This window comes from Camelus dromedarius, chromosome 2 (assembly GCF_036321535.1).
Source record: "Camelus dromedarius isolate mCamDro1 chromosome 2, mCamDro1.pat, whole genome shotgun sequence".
Classification (NCBI taxonomy): Eukaryota; Metazoa; Chordata; class Mammalia; order Artiodactyla; family Camelidae; genus Camelus; species Camelus dromedarius.
In genome coordinates this window covers 77731878-77759600 of record NC_087437.1, presented here as the reverse complement: position 1 = coordinate 77759600, position 27723 = coordinate 77731878, and the positions used below count along the sequence as shown (strand labels likewise).

The window sequence follows — 27723 nt, the reverse complement described above, 5'->3', positions numbered from 1 at the left end:
AATACATAGTTAATGTTAGTGTGCAAATGGCTATGCAGATGAATGACTTGAGAAGTTTGAATGAAAACACTTCATCTTTTAATAGTCAAATAAAGAGTCCCACCCTCATTACATCATTGTATCTTAGAAATTAGAAGGAGAAAAATAGGTCTCAAAAGTTTTAGAATGCTTGTCTTTTTTAATTGGGGAAGAAGACCTCGATTTTCAGTTTTCCCCTCTGCTTTCTGATAACTTGACAGCACCTAGAAATTATTAAAATAAACAGGGAAGAAAGAAACCCAGAGGGCCTTGCTGCTCCAGCCAGTAACTGGATTTTTCCTGTTTCTCTTGTAATAGCCTATGCAGCTAACTGGGACGGTCCCTTAAGCATTTATATGGACTTCAAAGCTCCTGTGGGCTCCTGACAAGGATTCAAAGAGTGCTTATACTATCAAAGGAACCTTTGTTCTCCAGAAGAACCTTGTAAAAGCATATTACACGTTTCAGTTGATTAGCTTTCAGCTTAGAAGGCACTTTCCAGAAGCCATCCACTCTTCTCAATCATTTTATGAATCAAACTAAGTACCAGGGTTTTCCCGGTCATGTCCCATCACACTGAACACACCAGATAATTTGCATCCTGTATTTGCCAATGTCCCATGTACTTTTTCCCTTTCTTTTCTTTTGTTTCACTTTGATGCTATTAGGAAGATGGATGATGCACTGCTAGAAACATTTTCTAAAGAGAGCAACCAAAATTTTTTAATGAGGCCGTGACGTCATAAATAGAAGTATACAACAGGAACGTACTGAGGTACAGAGATTAAGTCACAGCACTCTAAAGGTTATGTGTATTGATTTGTCACCTTCAGTTTTCTCTTGTTACGATGTTAAAATTACCAAATATCAAGGCAGTGTACAGGAAAGTTGAGAAAATCCGGGTTGTTCCATTTAGAAGAAACATTTGTGACAATTTTCAAAATGTAAGTTTTTAAAATACCATACTGAACAAAAATTCAGTTGGCCGAATTCAATTAAATCTGTCAGCTGTTTCAGAATACAGAGGATTTCTATGATTGTGAAAACAAACTCACACCCTGCATACTATCAGCACCCCCAACCCTCTTCTTTCTTGAATGTCATTGAAAACAAAGTGATTCTCAGAAACGGAATTTGCATTCCAGGCTCTGAGCCAGGGATAATTTAAATAGACAAGTTACACACTAATGAAAATGGGGTTTTATCCTGGAAACTGTGGGACCCTCCAAGTCCAGTTAGATGAACAGCACAGCTCACGATAAAGGGCGTGTTTGCAAGAGTGTATAGGGGCTTTGATTTTTCAAACATCATGAATTTACTTTGGGTCACTTTTAGTGAAGCAAACAGCAGCTGTGACATGGAGGCTTCGTTCTCTGCATGTATATACTGCCGTCACTTAAGAGTTACTAGGCTCGTCAATCAATCCTCTGTCTCCTTCTGTCGAGTCACCTAGCAACAGGCACTGTGTACCGCAGAACAAGTACGGTTAAAGTGAGCTAATCGCAGATCCGCGTGTGGCAGAATACCCTCCTCATGAGCAAAGTCACACTGCTTTTATTCAAACTAGAGGCCGTGACTGATGACTTTATTACCTCCAGTGTAGGTTTGTTTATTTGGCTTTAAGCTATACCTCAGTTAAAAGGAATCAGGTCCATAAAGCAGCCCAACTCCAAAAATAAGTCACATGCTTTGTCACCAACATGGCTTTTTTTTTTTTTTTTTTTTTTGGTAGTTGAATGGCATCAAAATCAAACTATTTGCTGTCTGCATTTAATACACATTTGAAGTTAATAAAACCATCCCATAGCAAGAGAACTTTAAAAGTTCCCAGAGATTCATTCCAGTGATGGTGCAAAAGTCTTAGAAGTCAAATAGATTGACTTAGAACTGAATGGCTGTCAGTGATATAAGTGGAAAAAAATCACTGAACTGGTCATTCAGGAGATCTGGCTCTGTGAGATCCGCTGCTAATTCTGACCTTGGATGAGTGGTGTCACCAGTCTGGGGCTGCAGTTCCCCCCTCACCAGTAAATGAGTGCTTTGATTAGGCGGTGGTTTCCCCGCTCTGTTCCAAGGATCCTCCTGACAAGCTAATGAAGAGGGCTGAGCGGGGTGAGGACCTGCCTCTACTCAATTAGCTAGAATTCTACCCACTGAATATTTCATGGTATTTTGTTCAGGAGAAAGACAAACAAACAAAAAGGAGATGGACTCTAGCTCTAAAAAAATAGCATTTGCTATTCTGTTCATGATATTTTGTTCAGGAGAAAGACAAACAAACAAAAAGAGATGGACTCTAGCTCTAAAAAAATAGGATTTGCCAACCACAGTGCAACATAATTATCTGCTTGGGTGTCTGTGGTATTAAAGGAAGGCTGCTGCCATGACTTGGAGCCTGCTGTACACCTGAACCAACCAGCTCTGTTCTCAGTGCTCTGGTTGGCTTCACCCAGTTATTTCAGAGCTTTCATCTGGAGACTGTTCTCATTGATTTATCAGAACTGAGGATCCCTTCTCCCACACTCCCTGTGAAAGTTATTCAACTTCCAACTGCAAGTAACTTGTTTTTGGAATAAAGTAAGCAGAAATAAATTTACTATTTAACCAATGGGATCTGCACTGTATATTTTATTTTGATTCTTTAAATATAAAAAAATCTCATTTTCCCATCTCATGAGGACAATAAACTACGATTTCACACTCACAGTGGTTTACTTAAAGTACGTCACGAGGTGATTGCTGACAAAGTACCGAGAGGACCCCTCTCGACTCAGTGCACAGTGCACCTGTGCTTTCTTGCTCTCCTCCCATGTCAAACAGCTGTCCTCTGCGTGGTTTCTGATAATAACTTTAGTACATTGTGGGTGATATAGAGCAGTTTTGCATTCATCACTCCATCTTCACCTGGCTATGAAACCCTTGACAAAATTATTTTAATAATGCAAATAAATTTGGGGCATGACTTTTGCTTTCAATTCTGCACTTGGTTATGAATCCTTGAGTCATATTAAGACATAATTCACGAAGTTTTTTTTTAAAACACTTTGAATCAATATGCAATTTTGCTAAAATAGTATGTGTCCTCTTTTATTGTCCTCTAACACTCATTGATTGTTACAAGCTAATATAAGAGAAAATTACATACAAAGTATGTATTTAATATAGAGGGTTTGAGACAAAAGTTTGAGGAGAAAATATCTCAAGAGAAATGCAATAGATATTACCGTTACTTCCACAGTACCTGCTATGACTCTTTTCTAAATAGAAAAATCAATAACACTACAAAGAGGACTAAATTTTCAGCATCTTTTCATCAGGTTTCCTTGGGTTTGCTACAGTTCTATTTTATTGAAATAAGAATAAATTTTAGGAAGCATTTATTGAAACAAGGCACATGCGGCTATGTGGGAAGGACCAACAATTGTAACACATCAGTACTTATGATTTTATGTGCATTGATAAAACATCACAGGGTTTGTAAATCAAAGAAGAGGAATATATTCTACATTAGAGGAAGTGAGTATGTGTCCAACTGAGTTGATATCTGATTTTGGTGAACTAGAAATTAGTGCAACTTAACAAAACTGCTCACCCACGCTTTGTGTTAAGAGTGTGATTTGGGGGAAGGTTTTTCAAATCTCTCTATATATTCCAGGCATAGATATTACTGAAGAAGAAACAAAAAACTATTTTTTTCTTGTTCATCTTCGTTCTTGATTAACCACATACATTAATTTAATATCTTACCTCTCCTCGGTTCTCATGGAGGTGTCACTGAATAACTGATTTTAGTTCCCAGAGAACTTCGGTCACTCAAGATTTTCATTCTGTTTAAATCTTTTGAATACAGTCCTCTCTCAAATGTATTAGACATTTGCCATAAAACATTGAATGCTGAAGAATTCTTAAAAGAATTTAATGTTTTATCAGTAACTCAGAGTTGTAATAATGAACATTAATGTGAAGTTATATTAAAATAGTGGTAAATAACATCAACACTTTCTGATATTTAGAAGGCTTTAGTCCTCCACCATAAGCTTCCCAGAAGTTGCTACTTATTTTGAGTATTTTGTCAGTTTTCTTTCTAATTTCTTGGTCACATTTCTAACAATCAGGTAGCCAGGTGTCACTTCTTGTTTGTCTTAATGTAATTGTCTATGGTATGCCTATGTTTTTATATTTCTTTTTTCCATTTTTAAAATCTTTCTTACGTTTTCTTTCTCATCTGTGTGTTTAGAATATAGATAACCCCTCTTTAGAGACTGTATTAAGAGAATCATATTTCTAGAATTAATAGTCAATAGGCCCTCCAATAATTAAAGTGCGAGTTCAACACATAGGCAGATTCACTATTATTATTCATTATTCTGATTTCTAATATAAAATAATTGCACAGGAGAAAGTAACTCTGAATGTTAACCTGAAGTTTACATTATTTTTGCATATAGGTTAATGATACCCATTTTGCTGTTCCAAAAACATTTTGTCTTCATCTTTGTTTCCCTGATGGTCTGGGTAGTTAACATGTCTGATAACTGAATTTCAAATTGAGTAAAATTATATAAAAGCCAGTTTAGTTTGATAATCAAAATTAAAAGTATGGAGACGGTAGACAATAAGACTATGAAAGAAAGAATAGCTGATTGTTTTTATTTTGCCTATTTGTTTGAGAATGGAATAGTTCTCCATGAGACTCACAAAAATCAGTGACAATGAGGCAATATCCATTTTCTATAGACTAATTGTTAAAGCTAATTAAAAAGTAAAAAAAAAAATCCATCAATGATAGATAACAAGTAGCCAAGAATAAAATAAGTTAAAATAAGTTTAAATGTTACCTTGTTGCTGCAATTTGTAATCAGTTTTTCCTGAAGCCTTTACTAGAATTTGTGCTTACAGAACTTCTTATGTTTAAAATGCTTCTGTCCATTATCTCAGGTTCCAAATTTGAAAGATTTCCTCACATTTATAGATTCATGATGTAAGTTCACTTAAAAGGTAAAGTTTGAGATACCTAGGAGGCTTGGGCTCCTACATCCCTTAACTACTCTGTGTTTCCTATGATTTTAGAGCAGTGATTCTTAAACTCCACCGTGTCCAAGAATCCCCAATGGAACTTGTTTTTAAAAAGTAGATTTACAGGATTTTCCCCAGATATTCTGATTCAGTAGGCCAGGTAGGACTCAGAAATAATTTTAAATAAGCACCCCTGTGATTCGGTTTTATGTGGATTCAGGTCTTCATCTAGGGAGTTGGAAATTGTTAAGTAGAAAGTGCACATGGTAATCATTTGCAGATAATACATCCTCTTGAGTACATTAACCTCTGTTTACTATAAAACCGATGCACACTGTTTATAAAGCATCCAGAAAACATTACCAATATTTTATTCAAAGGAGTAATAAGCATTTAAAATAATATTTAATGTAATAAAACAAATATTTGAAAGGGGTAGACTAATCAGATTTCTTAACTATAGATTATATGGGAAATCTGTTCTTTATTTTGTTGTTGATTTTTCTACTCTGAGTAAGCAAATTATTTTTCTATGAACCAAATCACAAACATCCATTTTCTTCTTCCATGGGTACTTAAAATCTTTCTCTACTTAACTTTAGAGCAACCATCTAAACCTGAAATTGTAAGCAAAGCCCCATTTCTCGAAACAGAGCAGCTGAAAAAGGTAAGAACTTGTTTTGATTAATAACCTTTACTTAGCCTGGTGTTGAATGCCTTCTCCTGGCCTCAGATGCCAGGACAAATTTGATAGACTTTGCTCTGTGGAGTTGACAATGTTCCAGGTGCCAGTCAGAAAGTCTGCACAAGGTAGAGTGATGACACAGACGAAGGTGTTGTCATTTCTGAAGGGAGAGGCGGGAGGAAAGAGTAAAAAAGGCATAGGTCTTTCTTGTTTGAATAAACTGAATAACATGAGTAGATTCTCTCTAGACTCAAGGTATAAAGGGCTTTCCAACAATATGAAATAATTTGATGTAAAAGAAAATGGCATTTGGGAAACATTCCATTATTTGCATTGCTGGATTTGGGGGTGTTCAGCCAGTGGGCAAGTGAGCGCAGTAAGAGATAAATCTGGAGAGTTAAAGAAAGGCTGGATTATGACAAACCGTCTGTCATATGTAATGTGTGGTCTTATTCTTATGGACAAATTAAACTACTGAAAAGTTGAAGTAAAGGGATAAGAGATTTGAACAATCACAGTAGCAGAGGTTTGAAGGAAGTCTGTATTGAAGGAGGGATAAAACTGGAGTCCTATACAGGAGCACATCCCTTGATTAATCATCTCGTTTTCACTAGCTAAAATACCCAAATTTTCCTCGGTTGGGAGAAAAGGCAGATTCAGAGTTCTTTGAATCAGATTAAATTTGACTGCATAATATTATTTGATAAACACTAACAATTAAAAACACCTGTGAAGGAAAGTGGTGGGTACTATAGAGCGTGGTAAGTCTGTGTTGTCTGAAATATACACAGCATGAAGCTGGGGAAGCAGCCCCATTTTAACACCATTAATGATTCTTGCATACACAGATTTGCAAACCAAGGTAATAGCCAATGTTAATGTAGTTATGTTATTTAGTTAATGTTAAAAACAAATACTGTTGAAATGAATTTGGTAATGCTTTTAAATGAATGTGACTTTATTAATGGTGGCAGCATCTATTGCATCTGTTTTAAAATGGACAAGACCATGATTTTAAGTACAAGACATTGTTTTTATACAAGAGTCTTTAGTCAGTGCTTGGAAAATGAATGGATCAGGGAACCACTGGAATAACTCTGCATCGCTTGAGGAGCCTGGGGCTTTGAAATGGGCAACCCCTGATGGAACCAAAGTTGTAATATTATCTCTTTATTTTGCAGTTGGGTGAGTGCATTTCAAAAGACAGTTATCCAGATGGCAACATCACATGGTACAGGAATGGAAAAGTGCTGCAACCCGTTGAAGGAGGTGAGCAGGAAGTGGGCAATAAACTCAGATGACCTGTTTTGACTTTCTCTTGTCTAAGCATTCCTTAGACTATCCTGAGTCTAAATGTGTGGCCCTCTTTTGATCTATGACTCTATACTTTGTTACTTTAAGTATCCATTAAATCATTAAGGGATTTAAAAAAAAAAAAAACCAAGACACCGTTTTAGACTTTGTGCAGAAGAATCAAGAGCAGAGAAAATTATTTCTGTATATGGTATGTTCTAGAAGTTAATTAAAGTGAGTGGGAGGTAGAATTCCAGGATTCTATTTCTGTCCATGTCTGATTCATGCTTTTGAAAAGACATCTACCTCACTACATGTCAATTTTCCCTCCTGTTAAATACAGTAAGGACAAAACCACTTCTCAAAGTTGTTGTGACATTTCATTAAGGGCTGTGATTTTCCGATGAAAGGTCCTACCGTTAGTGTTCTTTATTTTCTTCAGCGGCGGTCATAATTTTTAAGAAGCAAATGGACCCAGTAACTCAGCTCTATACCATGACTTCATCTCTGGAATACAAGACAACCAAGGCTGACATACAAATGCCATTCACCTGCTCTGTGACATATTATGGACCCACTGGCCAGAAAACAGTTTACTCTGATCAAGCAGTCTTTGATATTTACTGTAAGTAACTCAATATATAATTATGCAATTTTAATGTATTAGAAAAAAAATATTCAAATGCTATTTTAAGTCCTAATCCAAAAGCTCTTTGGAATCTACTTCCAAACACCCATCCCTATTCCATGGTACCCAAATAATCTCTTCCTCTTTGCAAGACCTATAGAAAAAATACCTACCCAACTTATATATTTCACTCTCCACTTTGCTATTTATAATCATCTCTTCTGTATTCCTCTAGACACTAAGTTCCTTAAACACAAGATTTCTAACTTAGTCTGATTTCTTCTGGTGGTCCTCAGCCCTGGCACATAGCCATGGATTTTGTAGGAGTTTAAAATGCCATCTGATGGTTTTCTGAATGAATGACAGATGAATAGAGGCTTATGACTGGATGGTTTTCTAGATATAGGATTTCCATTTTAATAAAGAGATTTATTTTAATAATGAGATCAATTCCATAAATTAAATAGAATGTTGAATTCCAACATGTTTTGATTAACTTTATTTCATAGGCTTGAAACATAGAATATTAGACGACAGAGGAACTTTCTTGATCATCTGATCTAATTCCATTATTTTACTTAGCAGTAAAGTGAGACCTAGAGACTTGCCCTAAATTAGCTGCAGCAACGTGATTAGAGTCCTCTTCTCCAATGCTATGCTCTTTCCTGTAAGACAGGAGGCAAGATAACAAAATGACTAAGAGCAAAGATGCTGGCAACTCAGTCCCAGTGCTGTCTGTTCCTATGTGTTTCTAGAAAAGAATCTTAACTCCTCTTGGTTTCAGTTTTCTTATTTTGAAATAAGAAAAATGTAATACTTAACTCATGATGTTGTTATGGAGATTAAGTGAAATAAAAAATCTAAAATAGCACAACATATAGCACATTAAATGCTTGTTATTAAGTACTATTGTCGTGACTATTATATAATCATTATTACTTCATAAACAGAGAACTAGAGATATCTTTTGGGGAAAGATACAAGGAAATTTTGTTATTATTAGTTTTTAATGAATCAAAAATTCTCGCAGTCCTGCCATATGTTGTAGAATGACCCAGTACTTCTACACCTATTTGAGAGAAAGAATAGAAATGCCCATTGAGCCTTCAAAGGGTTTTATCTCAGCTACATATCTACTTTGGTTCCATAAAGTACAGAGCCTTATATAAGAGGAAAACTGAAATTCCACTTGCCCTAACAAGAATGGGTTGTTTTGTCTTACACGTTGTAAATAAGTTTCAGCTTGATTTAAAAGCAGGGATTTAGAGGATTTCATCATATACAGCTTATCTAAAATCAAACTATTATTTCTGTATGTGAAAGCAGAATCCTGTCTGTTCAAAAATATTCAATTGAAAATAAACTATTCTGGTGTAAGTACAGGAGTACAAGATAGGAAAGAACATCAAGATGAGTGAAAAGGATTGGGAAACTGGCTTAAGGAAGAATGGGAATGTATGTGAGCATCAGACATGGGGAGACAGACAGTTGGAAGAGTCCTTGGATGAATAAGAAAGAAATGATTTTCCTGTGACTGGCTGTGTAGGGCACATTTGGCACAGCTTTTGAGAAGGCACAATGTATGTAGTGCTAGGCTTCATGACAGAGACTTAAAAGTGTTTAAGACATAGTCTGACATTTAAGGGGTTTATTATTCCAATAGAGAAGTAAGACACGCGTATCAGAAGGCAATTGTCACTGCATGGTTGCAAGTGGTAAGTGCCACAGGGACTCAGTGAACAGTCCTAAAAACGCAGGTGTCCAAGGACAGTGACTCCCAGACTTCAGTGTGCGTGAGACTCACCTGGAGGACATGTTAGAGCACAGATTACTGGACCCAGCTCTAAGTGTTCTCATACAGTAGGTGTGGGGAGGGGCCCAATACTTTGCATTTACACCAGGTTCCCTGGTGATGCTAATGCTGATCATCTGAGGACCACGCTTGGAGAACCACTGTCCTAGGATGACTTCAGAGAAGAGAAGGAGGAGCTAAATGGAAAGTACATTCAAGAAGAAGAAATTTGATCAGTTCATCTTGGGAAAGCCTGAAAAAGATGCACTGGTCCACTCCTTCCGTACCATATCCAGTCAGTAATGAAGTTGTTTAGAATCTACCACTTCCATCTCTGTGTTGATCTGATTCTGCCTTCTGACCCTGCCTGAGATTATGCCACCATTCCTCATGACCAGTATTTTTGCAGTAATTTCCGAAAGAGTATTCCTGTCTGTTCACACCAAACTGCCCTGCCAGCTGTTGCTAGAAACATCTTTCTAAAGCACAGATGTGAACATGTTACTGCTGTGATCAAAACTCATCAGTGACTCCCCAGATATCGCAGGTTAATCTTTACACTTCCAATTTCAATATGCCTTGAGTCCACTGCAGCCGTGGTCCCGACCAGTCCCAGCCTTCATCCCTTCAGTGCCTTCTACAGTCTGTCCTGGTTCCAGGGTCCTCCTGTAGAATACGATGTACGTGCCTGGCCATGTGCTGTCACTGTCTTACCTTTATTATCCAGCAAATGCCTCCTTATTCTTCAAAACCCAGCTCCAGGGCCAATTCCTACTGAAATCTTCCCAGTCTGGTGGGTCTGTGAGCGATTTCTATGCTTATACATCTTATGCAGTTTTTGTATTGGTACAGTCTTAATTGTTAAGTTTTGTGTCTTCATAAATAAACCGGAAGCTCACTGAGGGCAGGGAATGCACTGTTTTCAATTTTATAACTCCTGCACTTAGTGCCCACACAAAACAAATATTAACCAAACAGATAAATAAATGAGTGGCAAGAGGATTAAATGGAGAGATGGGAGAAAGAAAAATTGAGTAGACTATTTGTGTTATTATGTACTGGGTATGTATATATGGAGTAGTGAGATGGAAGACTCTCACCTGAACTCGGTTCAAGGCAATCGTGGACACCAGGTTAAATGTTTATTTCAATTTATACATGCTGGGAATGCATGAAGATTTTAAAATATCATTCTAATGCTCAAAGCCTACTTCAAAAACTGATTTGGAGAAAATATATATGAAGAAGTAGAAAAGAGAAAGCCTCAAGGTGAAGGACCAATTGAAGTCTGATGGCAATGTTTCAGGTTTGGATTAATTAGAGCCTGCGCTAGGGAAGTGTTAGTGGGAATAGAAGGGGAGAATCAGATGTACAAAGTATAAGGATTAATCATTAAGGCTGGGTGACTGAGTGGATAAGAGAGGGCAAAGGAGAACGCCAGAGGAACCGGCAGAATGATGATATACTAATAGAGTAAAATTCAAAGTCAGGGGCAAAGGGAGAGCAAGAGATCATTAGTTTTGTTGGAGGCATTATTAGTGGGCATCCAGAAAGTTACTGTTAAAACTCAAATGCGTTACCTTAACCCTCTGATTTCAGTTTGGTTCTTCAACTCTCCAATACAGAGCAGAGCCTATCGAAAGAGGGCCACAGAGAAGGGGAGTTTTGAAATAAAGCAGGACGTCAGACCGATGATGACTCCTCGCTATTCTGGTGTCAGCTCTAGTTAGAGATGTGTGGCAGTGATGTGCAGCAGACCACGCTAGCAAGGAAGGACCACGGGAAAGAGGGAGGGAGGCCTCGAAAGGGAAGGTCAGCAGGGGACCAAAAACAAACTTTATTTTTACTTTCCAACTTTACTGGAAACTGCCAGTCAGGGAACTGCCTCAGGCAAATTCAGAAAAATGAACAACAAATATATTAAACCAATCACTGTTTTGCCTCAGAACATTCTGGGCAAATATTCAGAGATGCCCAAGCATGGAGAAAAGTCAAAGAAGCAATCTATAACAACCCTTTGAGGGTTTTTTCTGCACTTTAATCTTAGAAAGGTAAGTATATGATTGAAAGAGACAGAAAAAAGCCTCAAAAATCTACCACTTATTTGTCTCGCTTTATTAGCTAATAGCAAAATAATTCTTCCTAGATGGATTATTTTTAGTGCTGCCAGTTTGGAAATATAGGCACATGCCTCAATAATTATTAAGTCTTATGGAAAAGGTTCTCTGAAATAAACCTTTGTCATTATATGGTTTCGAAATTCATTGTTCATTGTATCATCCAGCTGCATAACAAGTGGATACATTAGAAAGTGGGTCATTTATAACTGCCAACACCACCTCCTTTTATTTCCTGTTTGCTAGACCCGGTCCACTGTATCCAGCCTTTAATTTCTTTAGCATTCTACTGTTGCACAGTAGCCTCCACTAAAGAATACCCATTAGCCCTATTTTCTCCATAAAAATGACCAAAATGGAATAAAAGTGGCATCTTGGATCCAATGAAGAGAAAAGAATTACAATACATTTACAGTTCTGTTGATTGTGTTAAAGGTCTCTCTCAGTTCGTGGGATTCATCTTTTTGAAAGCAGATCTGCTCTTCTGCATGCCAAACATCTTGCTGGTATTGTTTGGTTCATGTCCCTCTTTCCTTAATACACGGCATTCTTGTGCAATATGAGTACAGGGGTGCCTAATAATTTTAACTACTTTGCGAGCTGCTCCAGTCTTTCCAAACTGTAAGATACATATAATATAGTTAAATGCCCTTGTAATGAGATTATACAGTGGAACCCTTCCTACTGTTCTTTTACACATAAAATAATTAGGGTCATTCCTACTTTAGGTAAAGACATTTTGCTAAGAAAAAATTGATTTTTATGTAACAGGATCTCTTTGTAGTTTGCTCTAACCAAGATTAGTACTTGTTATAGCAAGTAGCTATTAACTTCAATCCTTCTATAAAAAGATACATTTAAGTAATTACCATTACTACCTTCTTGAGAAAATTGTGTATAATTTAGTCATTTACATTGTATGCACAGAATAATTGGGTACCTGATGAAAATTGTTAACTTGCGTCTCTGCCTCTTGCAGATCCTACCGAGCAGGTGACAATACAAGTGCTGCCACCAAAAAATGCCATCAAAGAAGGGGACAACATCACTCTTAAGTGCTTAGGAAATGGTAACCCTCCTCCTGAGGAGTTTTTGTTTTACTTACCAGTAAGTGCTTCAGGATTATTACTTCAGCTAGACTACTCTCACTCTGTCCTGTTGTCTGGCAGCTGACTTGACATTAAGAATTGTAGGTACTTGGGCAGCTTAAGTGAGAAAGGATGTTATTCTTGGAACCAAGGGGCACGTATGGAATGTCCTTTGAAGGTTTTTTTGGCACCTGCCAGTGCTCTTTCCCTTTTTCTCCGTGTTAAGTGAAATCAGGGACAAAGAGGAAAAGAGCTGATCACAGGAAACCATAATGGTAGAAACTTGAGGTCTCATTATCCCAATGAACTATAAGACTGCTCTTCGGAAGCAGGCAAGTATAAAATGAAGAATGAGGACAGCAAATGGTCTGATGTGGATTCTAAATATACCCACAGTGCCTTCGTGAACACATCCCTGAACCTCTGATCTAGGGACATTTCTGTTGTAGATTATGTTCAGTTTGATAGAATAAAGCGAGGGGCTATATCTTACCATCATATGTGGTCTGAAAGAGCCGGTTTCTTAACTTTTATCAATGTCATAGCTGAAAGAAATGATGTCTAGAGGATAATTTGGAAAATTCCTCTAGGATCTGTTCTAGATGTCACAGTGCTGTGGAGCCAGACAAGGAGAGAGCTCTGTCTGAGGGTACTTGCTTGCTCCCCACAGCCTCCCGGGTGTGTGGTTGACATTTCCCTCCACTGAGAGAAGCCATGTACATCTCTATACTGCATTGACCACAGGGATCTGTTCACAGATGTTCCCCCCACTCCCGCACTGCTCAGTGATGTTTAAGAATATTATCCACTGCATCGCTCAGAAGAGTACTCTAAGTGATTCTTTTATACTTAAATGTTGACAGAAAACTTTGTTTCTCTTAATAAATTGACATATTGTTTTTGTCTAATATGCAAATGAAAATTTGAAAATCATTTTATTTCCACTTGGTTATCAGGGATGACAGAGCCAAATATGTGTCTTAGTTTTAGCAACAATTACCTTTTTTGTTAATATATACTCCTGTTTAATCTATATACTTTTTATTCTTAGTTATTAATTCTTTTCTTTTTTCTCTTTTTTTTTCCTCTCTTTCTTTCTCCCTCCCTCCCGTCCTTCCTCCCTTCCTTCCTTCCTCCCCTCCTTCCTTCTTTTTTTTTATTTGGATATATGGTATGTTTTCTTTTCAGGTGCCTCAATTCTTTTTGTCAAATTAAGCAAGGGATAAATATAAAAAAATGAAATATTACACATTTTTTTAAAATCTGCTTCAACACTCAAACACAAGCCATACTGTCAATAAAATAGATGTCATCAATACAATGTAAATTAGTGTCTCAATTTCCTTAGAACCAAAATGTCAATTATTTTTTCCAGGAATCAGTTAATATAATCTCTACTCTCATTTGTCCAATCGAAGAAACACATTCCCTTTTTTTTTCTTATCTGAGAAAATGCCATTTTCATCAAGAACTACATCTGTTCTTATTGTAGCTACCAAGTGTAATCATCTGACATTTTGCCTCTATCAAAAGGGACAGCCCGAAGGAATAAGAAGTTCAAACACTTACACATTGACAGATGTGCGGCGCAATGCAACAGGAGACTACAAATGCTCCCTGATAGACAAAAAAAGCATGATTGCTTCAACAGCCATCACAGTTCACTGTAAGTCACTTGATTCTTCATTGCCAACTTCACTTTAAAGGCCTCTCGTGGTCTAACTTGAGCTATCATTTCAAATAAATTGCAGCTAGTGTTTTTCTTAAATAATATGATTTCAATAGACTTACTAAAAAGCATTAGAGCAAACCCAACTTTAGTCCAGATTTGCACTGCAATATTGAAATCTTGCATGAATCTAATAACTGCAACTTCTGGCAGCAATAAACCTCCATCTTCTTTCTGAATGTCTTCAGTGTGCGGTATCAACAAAATATTCGCATGCAGCTTAAAGAAATAACTCATATTTTAAGAAAATATTTAGCTATTCTTGAAGGTTACCAGGTTTGCATTTAGCCCAGAAATTGTAGATTAAGTATCTTTTTTACTTTTAATTACAGAAGACTATTAACACAGAAACCTGATAACAAAAAGTTACTGTAGACTCAGCTTTTGGAGGAGGAGGTAGATACCATTAAAAGTCATGTGTTGGCTTCTGTATAGGATAGAAAATTTCTGGAAACAGAATCTCTTCAGAATCACCCTGAACATACCTTTCAACCCACTTTTATTCTCCAGATACTCCAAAAGTTATATTTACTCCCATGGACAGAAAAAAATATACATAGAAAACAGATACTTTACTTAAGTTCTTTATTTGGTAGTTGCTGGCAGTTTCCTGGATGTACCTGATGCATTGTGGAAATGGGGAACTAATTTGAACTGCTCCCTGGTGACACTAGAATACGCAGAGTGCTTTGAGCAAATGTCAGTCTTGCTTGGAGCTATAGGACAGATTTCTAATAAGTCCTTTGCACCCAACCACACCTCTAGACATGATCCATTACAATAAGGTTTCTCTAAACATGATCCACTACAATTCCATTGAATATGGGGGTTGGTTTGTTTCAAAATTGAAAGAGATGTTAGAAACTATTCTGAGGAAATGGTTCTAATTCTGCCCATAGTGCTTGGAAAGCATGCAGGATAGGAGCTAAAACTTTGAAGGAGATGTGAGGAGGTGCACTGGGGAGTAGAGCAACCAGATGGTGCTTTTGAGTGTCTGATGTTGGGAGGACGCCCTGGGGAGCCCTGTGGTGACAGTGGGCTGTTAAGAAATATTCACAGCCAGGCTGTTTCTTTGTTTGCTCCATATTCCTGTTGAACAGATCTGAGTGTGTCTGCCATCAGGGGCTAGTTAGAGAGAAAGCAGTGACCTCTCAGGGTAACAACTGTGCTCCTTTTCCTCTGAGGACTAGTCATCAGTCATGGGACCATTTATCTGGTCTGTTCCATGGGGAAAAAAGTGAAGTGAGGGAATAATATAACCAGCAGATAGAATTGCGTGTGGAATAACTTTCTGATATCAGATCTTTGAGCCAATAATCCAGTGCTTAGAGGTAGTATGATAAGCTTATGGTTAAGAGATGCTAGCTGTTCAGGGCCGTAAAGGAAGAGGGCTCTCATTTGTGGCACCTGTGTATCAGGCAGGGTGGGAGATAGCAGAAGAGTAAGATAAAGAACTTGGCTGATGCTTCGTAGTACCTCAATGAACTGTTGTGATAAAAAAAAAAATTAAACAAAAGCATGTTTAATTGAATTTCAGTGCATTTAACTGGATTTAAATACATCCTGGTAACACTGGGCTCTGAGGCCTATGTCACTCTTTAAAACCTGGAATAAGTATTGCAAGTAAAACAAGATCTTACTCTAAATTACATGAAATGAAAACATAAAAATCCACTTTTGCCGATTTATCCTTGATCGTGTGTTTGTTTTCTAAAAACAAGATTAGTTTCCTTTCCACAGATGACTAAAGGGAGAGGGTAGAGAAAAACCAACTGGTACTTGCACATGTTAGCAGAGCAGTCCTCTCACCACGTGTTCAGCCCGCAGACTCAGAGCTGCTGACCGGGGTCTGCCAGTCCTCTGCCAGTTTACCCTCATGTAGATTCTTTCTCACTGGCAAGTTAACTCTCCAGCCAATAAAAGCTTTCACTGGCCTTAAATAGAATTTTCACCTAAATATAATTCAATCAAATCTTTTGAGGAAACTCCACTTTTCTATGAGATGATGCATATTTTAATATTAATGAGAAGCCCACTTCTTCCCTTCATCCATCCAACAGTAGTTTTTGAGGGCCTACAATGTGGCAGGCACTGTGGAGACACAGTGACAACTCAAGTCATAGTCCCTACCCTCATGATGCTGACAGCCTAGCAGAGAGAAAGAACATTAAAAATAATGTTGCAGACAATCAACAAACTGCCATTGTAACGTAAAACCAAGGGGAAGCACGGGGTGCGGCGACAGCAAATCCCCACTGCCATAGGAAGAAGTCCCATCTCTTAGTAAGGCAAGTGCCACCCTGTATAGTCTGGCCTTAATTACTTGTATCGGTTTATCTTCCTTGTGCTCTAACCATTCACACCAGACTGCTCACCTTTGTGAAATCTGCCACGCGCTCTCATCTCTTTGCTTTTGCTTACGTGGAGAAGTTTTCCTGACATCTCTTATCCAAGCCCTTCTTAACCCTTAGGAGCCACAGACAAATGGTGCCTCCCTTACAGAGCCTTCATTGCTGCCCTGAAACCCAGTCTGCACTCCCATAAGCCCTTGTTCATACCTCTTGTCTGTAGCCCTTCCTCTAGTTTTTCAGCAGATATTTACTGAGCTCCTGATCTATAGCACATTCGCTGCGAGGTGCTGATTTCATGCTGCTACGTAGTATCGTCACATAGTTGAGTGCGTATTACCGCTACCTCGGATTATAAATTGTAGGCTCGTTATTCATCTCCTGTCAGTGCTTGGGACATAGTAGTTGTACAATAGGTGTTTGTTCTATTAAACTGGACTCTCCTCATATAGATCATACTATGACAGTAAGATTTTTATAGAAATTACTTTCCATCTGAAAGATTATACCTCCTTAGATGTGTTTATATTCTGTTTTTTTTAAGTGATTATCTGCTGACAGTGTGCTTAACAATAAATCTGATTTAAAATTTCAACTGCATGAGAAATCAGATAGCATTTTTGAAAAATATCTAGCTGCTATAGTCAGTTCTCTCTGAAGAAACACAGAGACTACTTCATGGTTTTCCAGTTTATCACCTGCTGTCTAAATAGATTTGATTTTCCTGTAGTATGCCTTATCAACTCTTTTTATAATATTTACCTAGTCATCATCTTTCTTTATTTTCTTCCAGAAGTGATTTAAGAATTTTTTTCTTAAAGTAATAGACCCCAGGTGAATATTTACATGCAGTGAAAACATCAATCATGTTAACTGCAAATAAATGTATAATCAATTAGACTGACCATTCACTTGTCCAAAGTGGTCTCAAAGCTGGCTTGAAAAACTAGACTGATTATGCTACAGTTGAGTTATTTCAGTCACATAAATCACTTCTGAATTTCAAGTGCAGTTGGAAGGATTTTTTTTTCTTTCATCTTTATTTTTCCTCCAAAATATTTTGCCTGTCTTACTTTCTGGAGTTTGCATTTCAAGCAGATCTTCTGCTTCACAGATTTGGATTTGTCCTTAAACCCAAGTGGGGAAGTGACCAAGCAGATCGGCGATGCCCTGCCCGTGTCATGCACAATATCTGCTAGTAGGAACGCGACTGTGGTATGGATGAAGGTGAGTAACAGTCCTTGATAATACTCCACTGTTTGGACTGATTCCTTTTTAGCTTCTTTTGCATCATATACTATATCCAATTATGTATATTCATGTGTAGTATGTTTATACACCCATACTCATACTCCAATTATATTAATACAAATCATATCACACCAAAATCTTAGAGGTATTCAGTATCGGTATGGCATTCATAATTGATGCTCTGAAACTTCATTTGGGGCATTAATTTAATTATGTGTAGCTACTAAGTAATATTGTCTTGTATGGATACACACATATATAGTTATATATTTTAGGGGTTAACAATTTTCAATGTGTTTTGACCTACAGTGTTGTAAACACAATGTTAGTGTGTTTACATGGGACAATTTATTATTCAAAAGAAGCTGAGGAAGAGAAATCAGAAAGCTCGTAAGTGACAGAGTGGAAACTTGAGCTCGGGCCTCACCGAGCAGAAATATGCTGTGCTCTAGTCACATAACTTTCTGCCTTTTTACTGAAACTGATCTTAAGTGTCTGAATGTGGGTTCCACTGAAATAGTAGCTCCTTGAAGGTAGGGATCTCTTTTCACCCCTGGGCCATAGCAGAACACCCGGAACATAGTAGGCGCTTAGTCTGTATTTCCTGGGTGAGTGCGTATAGTCTTGTAATCATCTGAAATGTAGGACGTTACCTGGGAACTCATCGCTGTCTTTTTAGAGTGAGAAAGTATGGCTTGGTAATGGGTGATCTGAGACAAGATTATCACCAAAGCGCCTGGCTGTAACTATGTTTCCCTTCGCTCAGACTCCTGGCGAGCATATCTAAACACCCAGTCCATTTATTACGGGAACACAGCATGTAACAGAAACACTTAACCAGTGATGTCTTGACAAAACATATACAAACTGCCTGAAATGGGGGTTGACAAGAATTATCTTTGTAAACAATTGTGGAGAAATTCATTGCTAGAGTTTCTTCTTGATGAAAGTATAAATGATCTTGTATTGCTTTTTGATCTCTTTTAACGCTGGGTCCTCTGTTACTTGTTAATTTACTCTTAAGCCTCAGTTTCTTACTTCATGTTCTTTTAACCACAGCCTCATCACAACTTCTTATTCAGTCATAATTAAAGTGTCACTCCATGGAGTGCATATTTAACCTGATATATTTGTAGTAGTTAGTGGTCAGAAGGCTAGACAAATTCTAGGCATAAGAACACTCAGAGTGTGTTTATTATAAAACTAGAGAAACAGTTTACTTGGCTAAACCAATTTGCACATCAGCTGAAGTCACTGTTGTTAATTGAATATCTAATGTCAGTAGTGCTGATCAGTATTGCCCAGCCTTTGGTTAGTTGATGGAAATGGAGAAGAAATCATAGTGGACAAAGACCACATAATCTCAGAATTGTGTTTAGTTATCTTCTTAGGAGCATTTCAATTCCTGGTAAAACAGCATTATTTTTTGTTTATCAAATGATTTTCATAATTAAATGTTGCATTTCATTTTTTCATAGAAATTAGGATAATAACCTGTTGTTAAAGGTTTCTTTAAAAAGCATTTTTGTCCTAATTGCCATGGCTCTGTAATGGAGCCCCTGTCTTGATAACTGTCTCATATAAAGTGACTTTCAGGTATTTATACCCATCATTGATTATGTAGCACAAATCTCCAATGTCTGTCAATCCAAGTTCATCTACATTTACTACAAGGAGTAGGTGCTGTCAACAGAGAACTTTCCTTAATGTAAACACGTTATATTGTTTTACAAATAAAGAAATAAAAATCTCAGAAGTTTACAAATTTGTTCCAAATTATAAATTCATTAAATGGAAGAGTCAGAAATAAAACTCTGTTATGTCTAACTCTCAAAGTACAAAGTAAAAAAGAAATCTATTTTTGAAAGCATCTGAAGTTAAGTAAAAGAAGCTTTCATTTTCATTAGACCCAAAAGAATAATTTCAGACTTCATTATTATATAATAAATACAGTGAGAGTTATAATTGTGCCATGTGAAGTAATTAACTTTTTGTTTAATCAGGATAACATCAAGCTTCGATCCAGCCCATCATTTTCTAGTCTCCATTATCAGGATGCTGGAAACTATGTCTGTGAAACTGCTCTGCAAGAGGTTGAAGGACTAAAGAAAAGAGAGTCATTGACTCTGATTGTAGAAGGTAATAAAATACGTGAGCACCAATTCAAATTTTTCTTTGGGAATTTAATATCTGCTTTCATGATCTGGGTTCCACATCTTCTTTTAATTGTAATGACATTGTAGGAAAACCTCAAATCAAAATGACAAAGAAAACTGATCCCAGTGGACTGTCTAAAACAATAATCTGCCACGTGGAAGGTTTTCCGAAACCAGCTATACAATGGACAATTACTGGCAGCGGAAGCGTCATAAACCAAGCAAGTATTTGTCTTTTTGTTATGTGCTGTGCTTAGTCCAACGTGGGGTTTTATTTATGTACCTAAACTGTAGGGTAGCTTGTTATCAACATGAGATCTACAGTACATTCTCAGAAGAAGCTTTTATTAACTTCTTAATTTTCCCAAAGGAAGACCATGGCTCAAAGAGAGACTTAAAATACTAGGGCCATGGCAAATGGAAGAATCCTTATGTTGTGGTCAATGTCTGTTTTTTAAAGAATATAAATTAGGTGTTGTTCCATGGTCATTAATTCCTGAAACTGGAGTGATGAAAACATTATGGTATACACTTTTCTGCCTCATGAACTTCCACATCTGAGCATAAGTGGCCTCACTTATACTTTGCTCACTTACACACATTAAGGGATATTTAATCTTGAAACTGGGCTCTGGGGTGTGGGGAAGATCACAGTCACTGTGAACATATGGTCTGATTGGTGTGTGCCAGGGCCCAGGCCAGAGTAAGGCTAGCTAAATATGCAGTGTCTAGGATGGTTCCTGCTGAACAAAGTATACATGAACCAAACAGTAATATTTGTACCTTTGTCACAACATTTTAGTGGTAGTAAAGGGCGAAGAACTTATGAACACTACCAGTAATTTTCTTTTTGACAAAAGAAAAAAAAAAGAAAAAAGATGAGAATCTGGCCTATCACTAACTGTTCAGAGCTGTAATCCCATTAAATTGCTGGTCAATAAAAAAGTTGTGGTATATATATACAATGGAATACTACTCAGCAATTTAAAAAAATAAAATAATACTGTTTGCAGCAACATGGATGGAACTAGAGATCATCATTCTAAGAGAAGTAAGCCAGAAAGAGAAAGAAAAATGCCATATGATATCACTCATATGTAGAACCGAAAAAAAGACACTAATGAACTCATCTACAAAACAGAAACAGAAACGCAGACATAGTAAACAATCTTACGGTTACTGGGGGTAAAGGGGTGGGAAGGGAAAAATTTGGGAGTTTGAGATTTGCAAATATTAGCCTAGTGGCTATATAAAACTAGATTTAAAATAACAAATTTCTTCTCTATAGCACAGGAAACTATATTCAATATCTTGTAATAACCTTTAATGAAAAAGAGTATGAAAATGAATATATGTATGTATATGCATGACTGGGACATCGTGCAGTACACCAGAGATTGACATATTGTAACTGACTATACTTCAATAAGAAGAAAAAGGAAGAAAATTGCCAATCAGCTCAGGGTACTGACATACTTATTAATTCCATTTTCCCTACAACAGTCTTCATGACCTTATTCTCAGTGGAGCCACTTAAAAACTCTTCAGGAACACCTAGAGGTGCCATTTGGTTATTTGAATCTTCTGTGCTGCCTTCTTCCCAGCTTTGGACCTAGCTGATATCTGAGAAGGCATGCCTAAACCAGAGCTGCAATTTCAAGTTAAAATGCCCACTCTTTCTCTGTCCAGGGAAGCTGGGCCACTGGTCCAGCTTCCACAGTGTAGCTTTGCAGAGCAAGGTGAATTCTGGTTCTTTCACCTATGGGCGGGGAGACGTATTTGCATAACTCCAGGGATGGAAGGTCCCCAAAGGAGTGGACACACCTGAAGCAAATGCCTCCTGATTTGGTCATGCGTGATGGGGACACACAAGCCACAGAACATGCATGAGCAGGGCGAGAAGGCCCCTTCACACCAAGGAAATGCAGTTTTCTTGAGTCAGAATAAAGACCTGAACCACCTGAATTGCTAACAATGTACAGATCTATTTTTTAGCCTCAAACATGACTGTTTCTCTTCTCCTCTATTCTTTTTGCTATCTAGTTCAAATAAGTAATAATTACAGCAAAAGAGAACCTTTTGGTATTGGTATGAAAACGGAGAAAATAGAAAAATAAATAATCAATCAATGAAAAGATTCAAAGATTTAAAAGGCCATCCTAGAAATGAGCAAATATATTTTGTAGGGATAAAAGTAACAAAAACAAAAACTCGTGAGAAAGTCATATGAAAAATACTAGTGGGAAGTGGAAAAATGGCAGGTGAACTTACTCTGAGGATAAAAATAATAATGCCATTCTTCATTGTCAAGGAGAAGGATTGATTCTGGCCCACTAGGTGATATGTTATTTTTCTTGTCCTAGGTTTATGCTGATCCATCTAAAATCTTTTATTTGTTCCCTCCTCAATCACATGGTGAATCTATTATTTCACAACTACTGATACTTCTGCCCCGCCCCTGCCCTGGGTATCCCTAAGCGGGATGCTCTCTCCTGTCCTCAAGGCCTGTACAATGCAGTTGAGGAGAAAGCAGAGGACAATACAGGATGTGGTGCGTGTAGTATGACTGAGAAAGGAATACAAGTGCGTGCTTGCGTTAGTGGAGGTGGGCTGAGGAGTCAAGTCCTGGCGGAGAGATTACAGTGAATTGTCTCTTGGGTTTGCAGGAATTAAATGGCAGTGATTGTCCTCATTAATACTTCACAAAAGCCGAATGAACTTACCAGTCACTCAGAAAGAACCCATCCTCTGTATTTAACTCAAGAAAATTACGGAAACAATAGTCCAATTTTTCCCATGGAAAAATCAGGCCTGCCTGAGCTCTTAGATATCACGGTTTAAGATAAAGGAATTCACCCCTGCAGTGAAGAACAATGACACAGTTGACAAGTAGAATCAAATTCATAAGTTTATTAGGAGAAAACTGGTGACAAATTAGTCACTAATTAATTATTTTGAGACAGGTACTACCATGCCAAAATATTAACTAACCTGAGCATCTATTTGAAAAAGAGTTTAATTAATTTAATTATTAGAAAATTAACAATAGAAGCATAAACAGAAATCCAATTATGGCTTCATTACTCTTTTTCCTCCCTGCTGTAGTTATAAACCTCAGCTGACCTTACCTATAACCTCACGTGTACCCTTGAATGCCAGCTCGCACGACAGAATGCCGCATCTACCCTATTTCACTCACTATTACTCTTTCCCATGTTTTCAGTCCATTTCCATTTCTAAATCTATTTTCCTTTTCTGTTTTCAGACAGAGGAATCTCCTTATATCAATGGCAGGTATTATAGTAAAATTATCATTTCCCCTGAGGAGAATGTTACATTAACTTGCACAGCAGAAAACCAGCTGGAGAGAACAGTAAACTCCTTGAATGTCTCTGCTAGTGAGTATTTCATTTCTGGCATTAAAAAAAAAGTAAGAAAATTTGAAGTTATTCTTCATTAGTTTAAAATCTTCAGTTCCATCTTCCTGTACTGCATTATGGTAAGTTTTATTTATTTATTTTGCATTTGGTATCATCATCATAAGGTTCTCTTTTTTTTTTCCTGGTGTCCATTGTGCAATCCTTGTCTTGACAGTTAAATCATTTCATGTGTTATGAGTCAGAGATTTTATCTTGTACAGGAATATCTCCCAAGATCAACAGAGGATGAGACCTGAGTTCTTATTTAATCCAAGTTTTATGTTCAGAGTATAGATAATTCAAAGATTATATTAAAACATTTATGTAACAGTTTTAAGTTTGAAAAAATTTTTAATTCCCTTTAACCTACTATTTTGCATTTCAACTCTTTGTGGTATTTATCCATTCTTATTTTGTATAGGAATGCCACATGCATAAAGTCATTCAGCAAATTGATAGCAAAACTGATATTAGAATTTATTAATTCTGGTTTCAAAAGTTGATGCTTTTGAATATTATGTTTGAATCATAGATTAAAAAATGAAACAAATGAGATTAACTCAGAGAAAGTAATAAAAAAATTTGTCGGTGCTGAAATCAAAGTATGGATACCAATAGGAGTTTCTTCTGAAAACAATTTCATTTAATTTGAAATTATCTCTCATCTTCAATTCTGTAATACTTCCTATTGCCATGCCAGCCATAAATCAGGGCTAGCCTAGACTGATGCTCAGTGCCGGACAGGATGCTAACTGACCCTTCAAACTTTTATTCTTCAGTTAGTGGAAATCCTGTATGTGACACAGGATAGAGATATACTGGCTAGGAATTAGTGGGAGCTAGGAGAAAATGATTGTCTAAAGATAATAGTCCTTAACACAATATGACTAGAATATAAAAACATGTTGGATTGACAGGAGGAAAAAACCAAACAAATTTAACTCTAAAATAGGAGCACTGACTTCTCTGAATTCAATTCAGCAAGTATTGATTTGTCCTACCAAGAAAGAGAACTTATCCTTTCTTCCTGAACACGTCTCTCTTTATATTCTAGCTTGTTGAATAGTGGTTCTCTAGACCATGCGATGGCATGATCAGCATTTAATACTGTCACTTTCAAATTCAACGAGCACCTCCTGAAAGTCTAACATAGTATGTATGAGGAGGGGTTAGGAATTGGCATTTAACAAACATCACTGGTAAAGTTCTCATGCAAGCCTATGTGCATAGAAGAATATTTGTTTAGTTTAACATTGTATCCTCATCCATCAGAGTGGCAATTCTTAAAATGGCCAAGAACATAGAACTATCAGAGTCATTTGGGGGGCTTATACAAGCATCATATATGTTGTCTGCGACATCCCCAGTTTTAACCTCCACCCCAACCACTTTGACAGTGTCTCTAGTGGTAAGTCCCTGACACTAGAGGATGAAGATAAATTCTCCACTGAGGCAGGAAGATTGGAGAAAAGTTGAGAAATACTACATTGTAGATTTCATATGTTGCAACTTGCTTCTCTCAAAAAAGTCCTATTGGGAGGTGGTAGATAGTGGGAAAATTAATATGGATTTCAGATTAACACTATAGCTTGTCAGTTGTGAAATTTTCTATGGTAGGTTAATACATCTGCAGTTTTAACTACTCTCCTTTCTTTAAAACAAGATTAATTTCTTTGTAGGGAAGTTCATGCTCTATTAAATGTAAGTTTTTTTCTACCCTTAGCCGTAGAATAGATATTTTATCTTTGAGTATTATTACATCATACTATAATGGTAAAGGTGACTTTCATATATCAACAAATTTTGTTTTTAATTTCATATTAACATTTTTCATTTCAGTAAGTATTCCAGAACACGATGAGGCAGACGAGATAAGTGGTAGGTACTACACTGCCGACTTCTTCCTTGACTATCAGCTCAAGATTTATGAAGTGTCATTGTATAAGTAATTTTCTTAGCTGCCGCAATTTTGACTCAAATTAAAATAGCAACTGAGACAAGATAGTAACAGTGCTAAAACGTTAATCCTTTAAAAGCACAAGTTTGCATGTTACTCTCAGTAGTGAGCCTTAGTCATTTTTAATAAGAAATAGTAATTAAGATTGACTTCTTTTCAGAAATCCTTGGCGTTGTCTGTAATTGCACGGGCTTTTCTTCTTTGTTGTAGATGAGAACAAAGAAAAGGTGAATGACCAGGCGAAGCTAATCGTGGGAATCGTCGTCGGTCTCCTCCTCGCCGCCCTCGTTGCCGGTGTTGTCTACTGGCTGTACATTAAGAAATCAAAGTAAGTGGTAGAAAAAAGACCTTCACTGTTCACTGACTTTCACTGGGAGAAGGTACAGTGTGTTCCTGGTGCTCATTTCAGCTGGGCATGTAATTCCTGTAACAGGAGAGACACGCCCCCCGAATCAGGGTCACCACATTTTGCCTTCAGTTCAGCGTGACTACGTTGCCAATACTGGGGACATGGCTTGGAGTGATTTCACACATATCCTCTTATTTTTCTCAGTCAATAATCTGAATTCAATTGTTTGATTTTTTTTTTCAATGCTTAGGTAGATTTTTTTAAAAGTCCATAGTGCCTAAAAGTCAACCGTTTGGCTTAGCATGGTGAAAATAAGTTACAGTGGCTCTTCCGTCCTGCAGAGATGGCCTGGTGTCTCTGTGGTGACAGGTCTGGCCAGCAGGGACACTGCTGCTGAGTTAGAGCCTCCTTGTTGTCACTGCTTCTCTGTTCTATTTAGGTCACTTGGTTCCGTAGAAGAATCCAGTTCAGAGAAAAATTCATCATTATTTTGCCTTGAATTTCTTAAAAATGATTAGACAAAATACCAGGATTACTTTAAAAATGATTTAGATAGTGTTTAAAGATTATCAGAGTCTTAAAATAATGCAGATTAGTATCAACCTTACAATCATCTAACAGTGGTTTGTAATGAAAATACAATTAATGAATATTCTTAACATACACGTATGCCTGGTACTCCTGATTGCCTCAGATCTGACCCTAGGTTCAGATGCAATTGGACAGAGATGGGGTTTTAGCATTGCATTTTTTTTTAAGTTCCACTGGTGATTCTGCAGTGTACCCCTGGCTTCAAACATGGGTTTCAAACTTCCATATCTTACAAATGAGGAAATTGATTTTGCAAGAGAATGTGTATAGCTAGTGGCAACTTTGGACTTTATATTTTCTTGATGTCTGAACCCCTTTCAGCAACTCAGGTATGTTAACTTAAAAGCAAAAGAAAAAGCAGACACAATCAGGTTCACAATCTCACCCTGTAAAGTTAGAAATTTCAATGAAGTAATATTCAAATGGAGCTGCCATCGAGGGAGGCAGTAGCTCCGAATTTTTGAAGTCACGTGATGTGACCCTGTGTTGGGTTCTGTTTTGTTCTCACAGTTCATCTCTGAAGTAGATGCTTGTACTGTACATATTTTACCTTGGAGAAAAGCTACGGCAGACGATGGTTAAATGACTTGCTTAAGGTTACACAGTGGCATGGGGCAGTACTGCATTTGATTTAAGGCAGTGCTGTTTTAGAGTCTTTGTGCCTCATCACTAGTTCTTATTTTCTCTCACTGTGCCTTACTTTTTCTCTTTTTCGGCCACGTAAGGCAGAAGCATGTTCCTGCTGTGTGCTGTAGTTGAGGTACCTGTCCACTCTCACACTGAGGCACGTTCATGTCTGATCTTGGCACTTCAGTCCTTGATCTTGAGCAGTTCCCACTATCACTTGACAACAATTGTGTTCTTTTTCTCAGTGAATATTTTACCAACAAACACTTCATTTTGGCCTGTGTCCACGGTTTCTGTGGAAAGTCGAGAAGACTGCCTACACAATAGAAAAGAAAGGAAATGCAGACCATTGTCCCGAGACAGCATCTATCTTAGAGAAATTCTCCTTCTATCTGTATGTTTCCTAATTATCAAAATCTTATCCTTCCTTTATAATCCACAGTAAGGTGCTCACAAATCTAACAGCTTGGGCTCTAAGGTATTTCCATTTTCATTATTTAGGGTTTCTGATGCACTCCAAAGTAATTTCATTTCTCAAAAGAATGAAAATGACATTTCTCTGCATTCTGGAATTTAGCCAAACATTAACAGCAGTTCTCTACGTTATGATCAAATGAATGTTACAGTCTTGGAGCTCCCCAACAATGCCCTTAATCATT

At 37.3% G+C, this 27723-nt stretch overlaps 1 protein-coding gene across 2 annotated transcripts in view; it reads left to right on the top strand.

The window, feature by feature from the left end:
* ALCAM (activated leukocyte cell adhesion molecule) overlaps positions 1-27723 on the top strand; it is a 188795-nt gene that overhangs the window by 143164 nt on the left and 17908 nt on the right. Inside the window, exons 4-14 of one of the 2 annotated variants that reach the window (XM_031456267.2) lie at positions 5637-5701; positions 6901-6988; positions 7455-7637; positions 12529-12656; positions 14171-14303; positions 17829-17941; positions 19969-20104; positions 20209-20342; positions 23387-23519; positions 25380-25418; positions 25708-25825. In XM_031456267.2, coding sequence (XP_031312127.1) covers positions 5637-5701; positions 6901-6988; positions 7455-7637; positions 12529-12656; positions 14171-14303; positions 17829-17941; positions 19969-20104; positions 20209-20342; positions 23387-23519; positions 25380-25418; positions 25708-25825 — 1270 coding nt within the window. The remainder of the gene's footprint in view (positions 1-5636; positions 5702-6900; positions 6989-7454; positions 7638-12528; positions 12657-14170; positions 14304-17828; positions 17942-19968; positions 20105-20208; positions 20343-23386; positions 23520-25379; positions 25419-25707; positions 25826-27723) is intronic. The other variant, XM_031456275.2, reaches the window with a different exon arrangement.